Source organism: Hoplias malabaricus, chromosome 1 (genome assembly GCF_029633855.1).
Source record: "Hoplias malabaricus isolate fHopMal1 chromosome 1, fHopMal1.hap1, whole genome shotgun sequence".
NCBI classification, from domain to species: Eukaryota; Metazoa; Chordata; class Actinopteri; order Characiformes; family Erythrinidae; genus Hoplias; species Hoplias malabaricus.
Genome location: NC_089800.1, coordinates 80051471 through 80064330, shown reverse-complemented (window position 1 = coordinate 80064330; position 12860 = coordinate 80051471). Strand labels below are relative to the sequence as shown.

The window sequence follows — 12860 nt, the reverse complement described above, 5'->3', positions numbered from 1 at the left end:
AATAAGTTTGATGTGTCACATGACCCTCTTCCCATTGAAAAAACAAAAGTTGGATCCAAAATGGCTGACTTCTAGATGGTCACCACCCATCTAGAAAAGTTTCCCCCCTCCCATATACTAATGTGTCACAAACAGGAAGTTAATATCACCAACCATTCCCATTTTATTAATCCATATAAATGGCCCACCCTGTATAATGTATGTGTTTTCCCTTTTGCTGCAAGGTCTTTCTTGTTTTACACTTTAGTGTGTGTTCAATAAAAGTAAATTTGATTTTAAAAAATCATTAAAAAAACAGTTGAGTGTAACTTTTCCCAACTGCGGCTGAACGGCTGAGTGTCAGTTTTCTTTTATAAAATGGAAGCAATGGCTTCGTCAGTTCGGGAGCATTTCATAAATGAAATAAAGCAATGTGCAAAATCTGGGCCAGAAATGTCACTGTGAAACAGGGAAATACATACAATTTGAGTCTCGTCTAGCTACCTGTCATCCAGCTATCAATCCCCAACTTCCTCCACCAGCACGAGTCGTGGAGCAGCCTCATAACTAACACTTCAGGTCAGTTCCAGTCCACGATTAGGAGTATAACACCAGAATTAGGATAAATTAAGTAAATTGGGGCAGTAATCTCACACATCTCAGTGTTGAGCCCTGTTAAATCACAGGAAATTCTTACACTGCAACACTGTCCTAGCTGAAATAACCATGGACTTCTCGCTAAAATCACGTTCTAAACGTGTTTAAATTTACAAAATACAGTTAAGATGGTCCATGAAAACATTAGAAGTGTTTTCTTTGTGTTCTGTCATTAGATAATGCTCCAAGACCACTAACACATCACAGGTTCCTGCTTTTATTGCATTTTAAAATGAATCCAATCGTTTCCAAAGTTAGGGTTTGTACTAAGCTTTAAGAGATTTATATTAAATTTAATTGATTTAGTCACGATTAGAAAACTAGGACATTATCATTCTTCTCCAAGTGTGCTGCATTGTCAGTGACTAAGTGTGTGTGTGTGTGTGTGTGTGTTTTGAACAGAGCTCCTCACTGTGGACCCTAACAAGAGGATAAAGATGTGTGAGCTTCGCTACAACTCCTGGCTTCAGGACGACAGTCAGCTCTCCTCCAACCCCTTGATGACCCCCGACATCCTGGGCCTGTCTACTGCCTCCGTACACACCTGCGTCAAGGCCACCTTCAATGTGAGCGAAAGGGGAGAGGGATGGATGAGGGACATGGAGGGAATGCTGTTTAATCTGAGCATCATTATCCAGAGCAAAATGCCATAGATATAAAGGTCCATCTCCGTACAATTTATGGATTTTTTTTTTTTTGTTAAAGCACTGTGATGTCCCCTCTTTAGGCCTTCAACAAGTGCAAGCGGGAGGGCTTCCGGCTGCAGACGGTGGATAAAGCCCCGCTTGCTAAGCGCAGGAAGATGAAGAAGACCAGCACCAGCACTGAGACTCGTAGCAGCTCCAGCGAGAGCACGCATTCGTCCACCTCTTCCTCGCAGTCTCAGGAGAAGACGCCTCCGGACGGTCACTCGGTCGCTGTGCCTCCGCCGTCCATAAGCACTCCACTCACGCTGGAGCCTGACGACAATGATCCGCCCCAGAGCCAGACCCGGTCTGCCTTCACCTTCTCTGAGTGAGACGCCCATAACACATCGCACCATAAGTCCCTTGTCTCCGTCTCCTTGGCCTCTCTCGGTCCTCTGGCCCTGGCATGCAGGGGGGACAGCCCCAGCCAAAAGCCCCGCCCCCTCTCAAGCCCTCGGCGAGCAATAGACGAGCAAAGCAGGGCCCAGCAGCATGGGATCGTGTGAGAGAGGCTTTGATCGCTGGTTTGGACCAAGCCTAGTCCCACGCTCCTGACCCATAGTGACCAGGCCCCTGGCAATCTGCTGTATCTCACACACTTGAGTTGCACTCGAGGAACATGAGACCACCCACTAGCTGTAACGAAGGGTCCAGCTACTTCAGGCCTAGCAAAAAAAGAAAAAAAAAAAAGAAACAAATGGAAAAGAAATATTTATTCTAAAAGAATACAGACATTTTGAGCTTTGTTGTTTGTTGTTTATTTGTTAAGTTATTAATCTTCTGTTTGGTCTGTCGTCCGGTCCGAGGATGTCCTTGTGAAATAACTTGTGAAGTTGGTTCCCTGACCACCGTGCAGGTCAGAACTCCACAGTACTGTGGCTTTTGCTTGACTTGAGTCTGAGGATTTTTTCCGAACATCGTTTAACAGTAAAGTAGCAGAGTGAATTCTTTTCTATGCTTCTGCAAAAAAGGACACATCGCAGCCTGTTCTGAGTTTTTAACTGTGAGAGAGTTGTTTGTATTGAAACTCGTTTTATAAGAGCAGAAACATGGACATGTGAGGACAGGGACTGTAGGACAGTGCAAAATCAGGGTGATTATAGTGTGTGAGTTGGTGTAATCAGGCGAATATGTTCTCATCACGCCAGATCCACCTTTGGACAGAGGCCTCTGGAGCTTTTAATCAACGGCTGAGGGTTTATGTTTCAGGTGTTGGCCGTCCGAATGAAGTATCCGCCAGTCCCTGTCAAGTCCGAGTAGTTTTGTGTTGAGGATTTTGTAGTTACATGAGTATGAAACGTTTTCTGATTTCTCAAAGCTTGTGCACTGCAGCCTGCTCCATTCTGCCTGTCTTTAACACAGAAGCAGATGATGTTTCCCAGACAGGCACCAACCATGACTCAAAGTCATGTATTTTGAACTTGCATCTGATTGCGGGAAGTGGCAACAAGTTGATTTGAGGCGTAAAAGCTCTAAATAGATTTTTTTACATGTCAGCATTTAGATGAAATGTGGCAAGCGCTGTTTCTTGTAGAGGATGTTATCCACAACCTGCGGGACGTATCAGGACGTTCCTAATTTCAGATGAATGGTACTTTTAAAGTGTCCGGAAAGCAGTGTCCTGTGGTGGTTTACATGTTCGTGACAGACTGTAGATGTAGAGTCTATTTTTTTGAAAGCAGTCTGTTGGAAAGTGGATACTGCCTCATTTTTTGATATTATACCCAATCAAGCAGTAAGTACCTTTAAAAGTATTTGAGTCAGCCATTTTATCACAGACCTGAGAGAACTATAGAACTGCAGCAACCTTGTGCCATTTTTTTAAGAAATGAGAGGAGCAGAACCGAAGATCTATGACTTGATGAGGGCTTGTGTTTATTAGGTTTATGGCCGGTTGCTTCTTTATAACAGGCCGTGTACAGCACAGTTTTCAAAGCACTTCTCTCTACCTCTCATGCCATCACAGTTATGTATGTTGTATTGATCTTAGCTTGTTTGATCTCCCTATTGGCCTCTGCCATTGTCCCTCCCCATGTTCTGGTGAATTCTTGAGGGCACACTTTGAGCTCATTCTACACTCTTCTCTACAAGTTCTACACAGACTTACGGAAGGCAGAAAACTCATCGCTGACGCTGTTATGCTATGCAAAAACAGCCACTCCATTTCCTTCAGGAGCTGATTCAGGAGTCTGTTTATGTTGTAAACAAGCAAAAAAATGACGAGCCTTTAAAGGGCTCTTTAAAGCTGACTCCAAGGACTACGTACAAAACCTACTCCATCCCTCGTTTATTTAATGTCCTGTTCAAAACTTCAAGAAGCCCTTTACTACACGTTATTCATTTCACACCAGAGATGTTTCTGAGGACATTAGATGCAAGGTAATCCAGTTCCATGAAGAACTCAGGATATGGACAGAACGTAGCAGTACCACTACAAACCATTTGGGGGCAGTGCAGTCGATAGCTCAAGAGAAACTCGACCTCTGGTGAAATCAGTGAAAACAATTCTCCGTCCAGAAGTGGCGAGGTATTTAAAGGCCTCTTGGACCACCGCTGTTTTCACAGCTGCCTCTTTCGTCTTTTTGTAGTAAGTAATGTTACATTATTAGCTCCATTTCCACCGTCGCCAGGTTGGTTTTTCTCGGCCCAAATATTTCACTCTGAACTGCCCTCTAGTGGAAGGTAGGGCTTAACATCCGCACCCATGTAAAGACACGTAAACGTATGAGGGCAGTGACGGTTCCAACGCTGAATGGATGTGTCCATTTGCGTATGTAATGAGACTTTCAGAACTGTCTGTATGTTAAGAAATGAAAGCAAAGCTTCAAAAGACAGGAACCGATTAAGAACAGCCCTTGCTCCAGATGTGAATGTTTCTGGGAGAACTAACTACTAACGATGATTAGAACCAGCGATGTCCCTCACACTCAGTTGTCTGCATGTGTCTGGGAACACTTGAAAAGCATATAATTCACTCATTATCTGGATTTGGAGGTGTTTTTTGGAAACTGAAGGCAGGTTTATCCTGGAATTAATGGAAGCTGTGACAATGTCAACAAGTGGACACCAACTAATCTGATCCTAAATTATGTTTTTGAGGCTGTTAATTATTTTTCTGCCTCTGAGAAATGAATAACTTATATTTTATGGCTGCTTTGAAATAAAATGACATACAGTACTGTGCAAAAATTTAGTCATTCATTCATTGTCTGCGTGGCAGTGCTTCCACTGAGGCACAGTACCTGATTTTAAAAGGTACTCTGTATTTTCATTCATTCATTGTCTGTAACCCCTATCCAGTTCAGGGGGGTGATGGGTCCGGAATCACTGAGCGCAAGGCATGAACAAACCCTGGAGGGGGCGCCAGTCCTTTGCAGGCCGACACAGACGCACACATTCACTCAAACACTCACACCTACGGACACTTTTGAGTCTCAAATCCACCTATCAATGTGTGCTTTTGGCACGTGGGAGGAAACCGGAGCACCCGGAGGAAACCCACGCACACACAGGGAGAACACACCACACTCCTCACAGACAGTCACCTGGAGGAAACCTACGCACACACAGGGAGAACACACCACACTCCTCACAGACAGTCACCTGGAGGAAACCTACGCACACACAGGGAGAACACACCACACTCCTCACAGTCACCCGGAGGGAACCCACACAGACACAGGGAGAACACACCACACTCCTCACAGACAGTCACCCGGAGCTGTGCTAGAAAATGTATTAAATTATTTTAAATAATATGAATCATCTTCAGTGCCTATGTCTTTTGCACAGTACTGTGAATGAATAGGTTTAAGAGCATTAACCTGATGGTAAACACACACACACAGCTGGACACGACAATGGTGTCCCTGCTTTTATGGCATTGCCACAGCAATAGGATCATCCGTAATGCAGCTCACTTTAATGTGACCGAGAGTTGCTCTGTGAGGCCAGTTCAGCTCTGCTCCACTGCCACTCTGTGCCCCTCCCCTGGAGCTCCATCATTACTGCTCCACTCTTTCTGTTTTGGTGTATTTATAGAAGAGAAAAGTGTGTGTGTCCTACATTGAACCCTCCTCAGGGAGAGGAGGCTTTATTAGTTGCTTTGCTGAGGTTCTGTTTGTCCTCAGGGACATTAACAGCCCAGCTTTTTCTCCCACTGCAGAGGACCCAGAGATACATGGGAACACTGAAGGAGGGAAAATAGAGGGACGACTGGTCAGGGCTTTATTAGATTTGGACGAAACTGGGGTAAGGTTGGGCAATATGGCAATAGGTTATTTTTGTTGTGATCAGGCGCTGATCCGATACCAGGTGTCAGCAGAAAAATGAATGAATGTGATCCAGTGCTGTAACAAACTGAGCCTGAAAAAGCTCACAATGTCCCAGAACGCGAGTGCAGATCTGAGGGTGCTGAGTGGCGTTCGGGCTCTTGTCTGATTCATGACGTGGAGATATGAGCACACTAGATCAGCTTCACTGCCTGAAAATAAGCTCCACCTACCCTTGCCTCATTTACATATCATTTACATATAACACACCCTAAATCAGACAATGAGCCAGTGAAAAATTGTAGTTCAGAGAAAAAAAAAGCTGGCACTTTTTCCCCCACAATCCCACTCCTTGTAGCTATAGTGTGGAGAACCTATATATGGAACGTGACTCGACTCGGTTCGGCTCTTTTGCTTTTCCACCGGCCAAATCTGGTCCTGGTCCTGGAACCAGTTACTTGTTTAGTCCCTGCTCGTCCTCTTGGTTCCATCCAAGACAAGCAGCTACTAACTGTGACATGTGAACCTCTCTGATTGGCCAGAGTCCTGTCAATCACCACAGAATGCAGAGCTCCAGCACAAACCCGCCGCTTGTAAAATCTCTGAAGTTACAGCAGCTTTCACGTTTGTTTTTATTTGATTCACAGCTCGTAACATTCCCCTGAGGGGGTTTTGAAGATGTTCAAACGCTCCTTGGGTTAGTGGCTGAGGAAAATCTGAACGCGCCGCAAGGAAAACTAATCTGTGTGAACTGGGGCGCAGAGCAGTGTTCACTTAAAAAAAAAAAAAAAGGACAACACGCCGATTAAAACATGAGTAAACAGCACCTGACTTTACCGTCCGTGTGTTGTGGTTTCCAATGTCCATGGTTCCCCTTAAGATGGGGTTACACTACGTGACTTTTAGGCCGTTTTAACCCCGATTTCCAGTCGGGCCGAGTCTGTGCTGCTTGGCTCTAGTCTGCAGACTCTAATGCAGTTGCGGGCTCCGACTCCAATTTTTTGACTCGAATTTGGACGTAGTTGTGTAGTGGAACATTTAAGGTGGAACATAACTTCAAGTACGTGCTATTCCACTAATCTCCCACGAGTCGTGTGTTTAGTTCAAGAGTTTGGGGTCATGTAGGTAGTTTGTTCCTGACATTTTTCCAGTCTCCATTAAAAAAAAATGCCAAAAAATGTAGTGTGAAATACCCAGTCTGTTTATAATCTGCCCCGACTTTAAAATTAGTGTAGTGTCTCCAGGGCTTTAGAGATTGGGTTTTGTGACATCACTGGCTCCATTTCGTGGGGAAGCTCTGCTAGTGGAAAAGCAACCAGCTAAAAGCGGGTCGAGTCAAAGAGAGCAGATGCCACGCAGTGGAAAAGCACCTGTAGAAGGACTTCCTTAGTTCAAATGGATCCATATCCGTCCACCAGCACATCGTTTCAGGTAGCACATGCAGTGTAGGGGCCATGTCTACACAAGACCTACACGTTGTTTACAGCATAGGTTCGACACAGAAGCGTAGATTGGCCTTTACTCTGAGTTAACGCTGTCATTCAAGGCCAAACGTGGGCCATAAGACGACTGCAGAAGAGCCGTATTTGAGCCAAACATTCAATGCTGCCTTGGCTGTCACTTACATGTATCGGGATGCTACGTTTGTGCCATACCCCCCACACCCCACTCTTTCACTCAGAACATGGCTTTAATGAATATGCACTGAAGCTGTTTAGTCTGAGTCTTCTCTTTCAGGCTGAGAGGTCAGCACTCTGTTCTACTGTCCCATTCATCTCTAAAGCACTCGGCCAATGCAAGGAGCTTTAGGTCTGGACGGATGGGTGGGGGCTTTATGTATAGTCTAGTGGGTACCATTTACCGTTTGCTGAGGTAGAGAGGACACAACCTAACGGTGCCCTTGAAAAGAGCTCATTCTCTTTGATCCGAGCACTCCTCCATCACGAGTTATTGTTGGCCTACTTTAATGCTCTCTGGAGCTTGGTTAATTGTGTGGCCCTTTTTTCCCCTGCTATTGTAGCACAGGGCCCAGTGTGAGTACATTTCTCTTGTGCGCTGGCAGCGGTCAGCCCCACCGCCTCGCTCTTTCATCTGCCGGCGGAGGTGGAGTGATGCTCCACGATGATGTGGGCAGAGAGTGTGTGGACGCATCTCTCCGGCCTTCGGTCCTGCGCAGTGCGGTCTGTTTGGTCTGTTTTTAGGAGGGAATGAGGCTATTTGAGAAAATAAGAATTACGAAAATGCTCCATGATACGGAAGCATGGTCAAACGGATGATTCGAATTTACGTGATTGGAATATGCAAATCTTTTCCACATGTGAACAATGATTAACGTGTTGTGTGTGTTCTTCTTCTGCACAATTCAGTCTTTCTGTGGGCTTTTGTGTTGATATGGGCTACTTTCTTTGGGCTAATCGCTGTTTCAAAGTTGTTGATTGTTTGTTTTAATAGGAAAATGTCCAGTCTCGCAGTGATGTGAGTTTAATCTGCTGCACAAGCTGCCTACCCTCCCGCACTGTGTGATGCTGTGTGTGCAAACCCTGAAGCTTGTGTTGAAAACCTTGTGCATACTCAGTGTCTCCAGTGAATGTGAAAGAAAAAAACACGCATGGGATTTAATTTCATATCATCGCTGTCCAAAGATAAACACGTATCTCTGTGTTCGTGGATGTGTAGTTTACTACGTTATCGTTTGAACACAGCTGTTCTTCACACTGTGAAAATTCCATGACCGATGGACCAATAGAATGACTCAAATATAAACTCTTTTTACATTGACTTCCACTGGAGGTTTTTCCTTCTCCTGTAACGTTACTATTTTGGAGATTGATGTTTTTCACAGGACAGCGGAGATATGGTTTTCATCCATTAACAGACTGTGTTTTGTTTTAACTTTGTTTTGACCAAAGCTTTGATCTGTAGCACTGAGGCTCGATGCAAGTCCTCAGCTTCTTACATGAGTTACAAGCTTTAAACTTTGGTTCTGTGGAATAGCATCTTTCAAAACGTTCAGTTTCACATCTGCAAAAAAAAAGAAGACGAACCTCATCTACACTGAAGTGGAAAATTGTGCTTCCCTGTGGCAGAAATGGCCAGAAGTGTGTCTGGTTCTCATCCACACAATGCTATATCCATACGTCCACCTGTGGACACGTGGTAACGCTGGCTCCTTTCATTTCTGTTGTGAATAATCCACACGAACATTTCACTGTGAGCTTCAAACAGGTTAGAAACCAAAGGGTTTACTCTCTCTCTCTCTCTCTGTCTCTCTCTCTCTGTCTCTCTCTCACACACACAGTCTGCACTACACTTTTCCAAACTAGATCCATAATAAGGTATCAGTAATCTCGTGATGCACTTGTCTATAGCAGATTGGGTTGACACTGTCGAATACATTGTTTCCAAACTTCTGGAGAGCAGCTGTAGAGCACCGTTAAAGGAACACCAAGGGAACGGCCACCTGTGTGATCCAGGACTGCCACCAAGGGGCAGTGTTTGCATAGATTTCAGCCCACAGCTTCCTCTCTGATGCTCATGAGTGTCATTTCAACCACGGCTGCTTGAGGAGGAGAAGTCCACAGCGGTTCTCCTGTGTCCAGCTCATTTACCAGCGTTCACTGTGCAATGTCCACTCCTTCCACAAAGGGAAGACAAGGGAGTTCTCATCTTATGGCAATCTGGGTTATTGATGATCTAGCTGGCCTAGATGGTTTATTCTTTTCAGAGTATTTAATTTTTAATTTGAGTTACTGCTTTGTTTTTAATGAATATAAAATGATATAAAAAAAGAAAATGAAGATATTTATGGTTGGTCTTTATGCTGTGTATGTTTTGTAAATGTAAGCCTTATGTACTAATCACACAGTAACATCCATCTCTGCTTTAACGTGTGTGCTACAGTGTCCTCCTTGGTTTTTTTCCAGTCCTTCTAAGTCCTCCCCTGACCTCCCCAAGTGTCTATGGTCCTTCCCAGTCCTCTCCAGTCCCCTCTGGACCTCCCCAGTCCTCTACAGTTCCTTCTAGAGCCCCCTTAGTCCTCCCTAGTCTTCTCCAGTCCCCTCTGGACCTCCCCAGTCCTCTACAGTTCTCCCCAGACCTCGCCCTCTCCAGTTCCTTCTAGAGCCCCCTTAGTCCTCCCTAGTCTTCCCCAGTACCCTCTGGACCTCCCCAGTCCTCTCCAGTTCCCTCTAGATCCCCCTTAGACCTCCCTAGTCTTCTCCAGTCCCCTCTGGACCTCCCCAGTCCTCTCCAGTTCCCTCTAGATCCCCCTTAGACCTCCCTAGTCTTCTCCAGTCCCCTCTGGACCTCCCCAGTCCTCTACATTTCTCCCCAGACCTCGCCCTCTCCAGTTCCCTCTAGAGCCCCCTTGGTCCTCCCTAGTCTTCTCCAGTCCCCTCTGGACCTCCCCAGTCCCCTACAGTTTCCCACAAAATAAAACCAGAAGTTCTGGTGATTTCTCCCAGTCCTGAGTAAGTTGGGAAAGCAGTTAAAATGCAAATCATAAACATGGAAAGCAGTGATTTGAAGATCCACAGTCTTCTGTCACATCTCTGGATCATGTTGGAGACATTGTGTCTGGAACGAAGCATCAGTTTATGTTGTAATTAAAGATATCATAAGTGCTTTCTGTTTCACTGCTGCTCCACTCCCCGTGCGGTGTTTGTAAAACATAATTATACCCTTTTTGGCGTGTGCTGTATGTTGGGAGACAGATTTGATATCTTTAGCTGAGTGTCTGAATCTCCAGTGAGTTGAATCAACTCGGACTCTGGGTCTTGTTCGCGGGTGTTTACGGCTTGTTTTGTGCTTTGTGTGTTTGAGGCGTTTATGAAAAGATTCAAGGGCTTTAAAAGTTTTGAATAAACCTATGGAACCCAGACGACTGATGGTGTCAAACCTAATAAACTTTTTAAGTTCACAGGAGTGTGTCTCGGCTTCTTTCTCCGGCCGCCACTGAGCTCTCGCTCGCGTTTCTTACTGCAGCGTCGGACCGAGCCAGGGCCCAGAGTGGACCGTTGAGGGCAGAAATGTACCCCAGTGTTCCCTCAATGAGTGAGCATATTTATTATTATATTATATCAAACTTAAACCTTTATTGTCTTCCTTTTACAGGATATAGCGGTTTTGTTTAAATATTCCATGTAGAATTCAGGTTGAAACCTCTGTTTGTGTTGATTTGGCGTCATGTAATGACATGGTGTAATGATTAGGGAAGTTGCATCATGAGGCTGAAGACCAAGACTCAGGGCATTTGGGGTTTGCTCTTATTTTGAATATTTTATTTGAACTTATTTTTAAAATAAATTTCTGGGTGAAAAAGAAACAAAGCTTAGACTTGCACATTCACAGCAGGTGGATTTTGCACATTTAAGTTAAGCACTGATTCAAATCATAAGCAGTGGCCTTGGTGGGTTTTTATTTATTTTTTAAGTGGCCCTTTTAATTGTGCATCAACTTTTTGGAGGAAATCACTGAGCAGTCTCTCTCTCTCTCTTTTTTTCTCTCTCTCTTTCTCTCTCTCTCTCTTTCTTTCTCTCTTTCTCTCTCTCTCTCTCTTTCTCTTTATCTCTCTTTCTCTCTCTCTCTCTCTCTCTCTCTCTCTCTCTCTCTACTTTCGGCTTTTGGCTTTCCACTTTTATTCCACAATCTGTCCTTGCTCTCTGTTCTGTCTTTTGGTTCTGAAGAGAGTCAAGCCAGTGAACCATGGGCAGGTTTTATCTGATCGTTCTATCACAGTTCAGCCATAAAACATTGAGCTTTAACGTTTCCTCTAAATGTGCTTTGCATGTTTGCAGACAAATAACCGTGGGCCAAACTGGAGCCCCACTCTGATTGTATATGGTTCATTTTCGAAGTGAAAATGAGTTCTAAAACCTGGCACAGAACTGAGTGTATTATTCCCTGTGCCCTGTTCCATAAACACGTGTATAAAATGTCTGCAAACGGGAAAAGGCGGGAAAGTGTGGAATTCTGCTGTGGACCAGAGTCGAGCTATTGTTGTGCTGCAGTTCAGCAGCGGCCGCCCTGCCGTACCATGATGGGGCTTTTTCTATTCTTCTCTTCCTCAGTTCCCGTTCCCAAAGCGCTCAGCATTCCAGCGGCCCACCAGAGGAGCTGCTTTAGAGAGAGACCCCCGGCTCCTGGGTGGCCTCTTTTGCAGGGGCTCAGAGGGGAGGAGACGATGTCTTATTAATTGACTGGGTGTCTCGGGCAAAGTGGAGGAATTTGGCTCAGAGAGAGAGAGAGAGAGAGTACTGTACCCCTACTCTTGATTTTCTTTACCTCTGTAAACCAAAAGGTCTGTATCCGGGCACCCCCCGCCATTTCCTCACGCAGTGAAAATAAGCTCACGTCCTCCACAGAGTGGACACTTCTGACTTCTTAAGACTGAACACTTATTACAGATATTTTAAATGCGGTTGGTTCCACTGTATTTATATATTTATTTGAATTTGACATATTTTTTGGCAATTCATAGAAAATGTGCCTCAAAATTAGAAATTTAAAAGTTTGAGAACCTTCTCTTGCCTCACATTGGACAAGGTTAGTTTTGCAAATGTGAGAGGAGAATCCAGCCCCAATGCTCAAGGAAAATGAAAACCTTTTTGCCCGTTCTTTTTCCAAATCTCAGGATAAAATCAAAGATGAAATTAAATCAGAAATAAAAGGCAAAGTGACAGATTCAAAGTTCTGTTTTCATCTCTAAACGCGCTTTCAGTGCCAAAATGAAAACGAAGGACAACCGCCACCTACTGCGGATTCCCATTTCATTTCACACTTTGCCTTTTTGTTTTTGGGCTGTACAATATTTACATACATGTTACTCATTAGTGCACCACGTTGGCGGAATGGGGTGCCATCCAACAGCAGTGTGTGACCAGGAGGAGGTGGAGGCTGTTGTGGCTGTGTATGGTTCTTCCACACGCCACTAAGGCTCCTGTTTGTTGAATGAATAAATTGTTAAACTGCCGATATGTTCTTGTTTCTTCAAACTTCAATCATCCACTCCACAACACACCAAACGAGTCAATGGCCGAATAAGCTGTTTGGCATTGACTGAGAGGATTTGGCAAATTTTTCATGGGCGCAACCCACACGCTCTGCTCTACTGCTCCTCCCACAAATACATGTTTTTTACAAATGTGGCATCATTTAAAAGGGAAATGAACAGGCTTTCTAACGGTATAAGATTTATCGCCAAGAAGCATTGTTACAACAAAGAAATAATCTACTAAACACATATTTCCTTACTTTTTGTGCTATATTT

General features: G+C 44.5%; 1 protein-coding gene across 1 annotated transcript in view; it reads left to right on the top strand.

Moving 5' to 3' along the window:
• Positions 1 to 10484, top strand: part of rps6ka5 (ribosomal protein S6 kinase, polypeptide 5) — a 29670-nt gene extending 19186 nt beyond the window's left edge. Inside the window, exons 16-17 of the mRNA XM_066674747.1 lie at positions 1039 to 1202; positions 1364 to 10484. Of these exons, the coding sequence (XP_066530844.1) occupies positions 1039 to 1202; positions 1364 to 1654 (455 nt within the window). The 3' untranslated portion in view covers positions 1655 to 10484. The remainder of the gene's footprint in view (positions 1 to 1038; positions 1203 to 1363) is intronic.
• The last annotated feature ends 2376 nt before the right edge of the window (positions 10485 to 12860 follow it).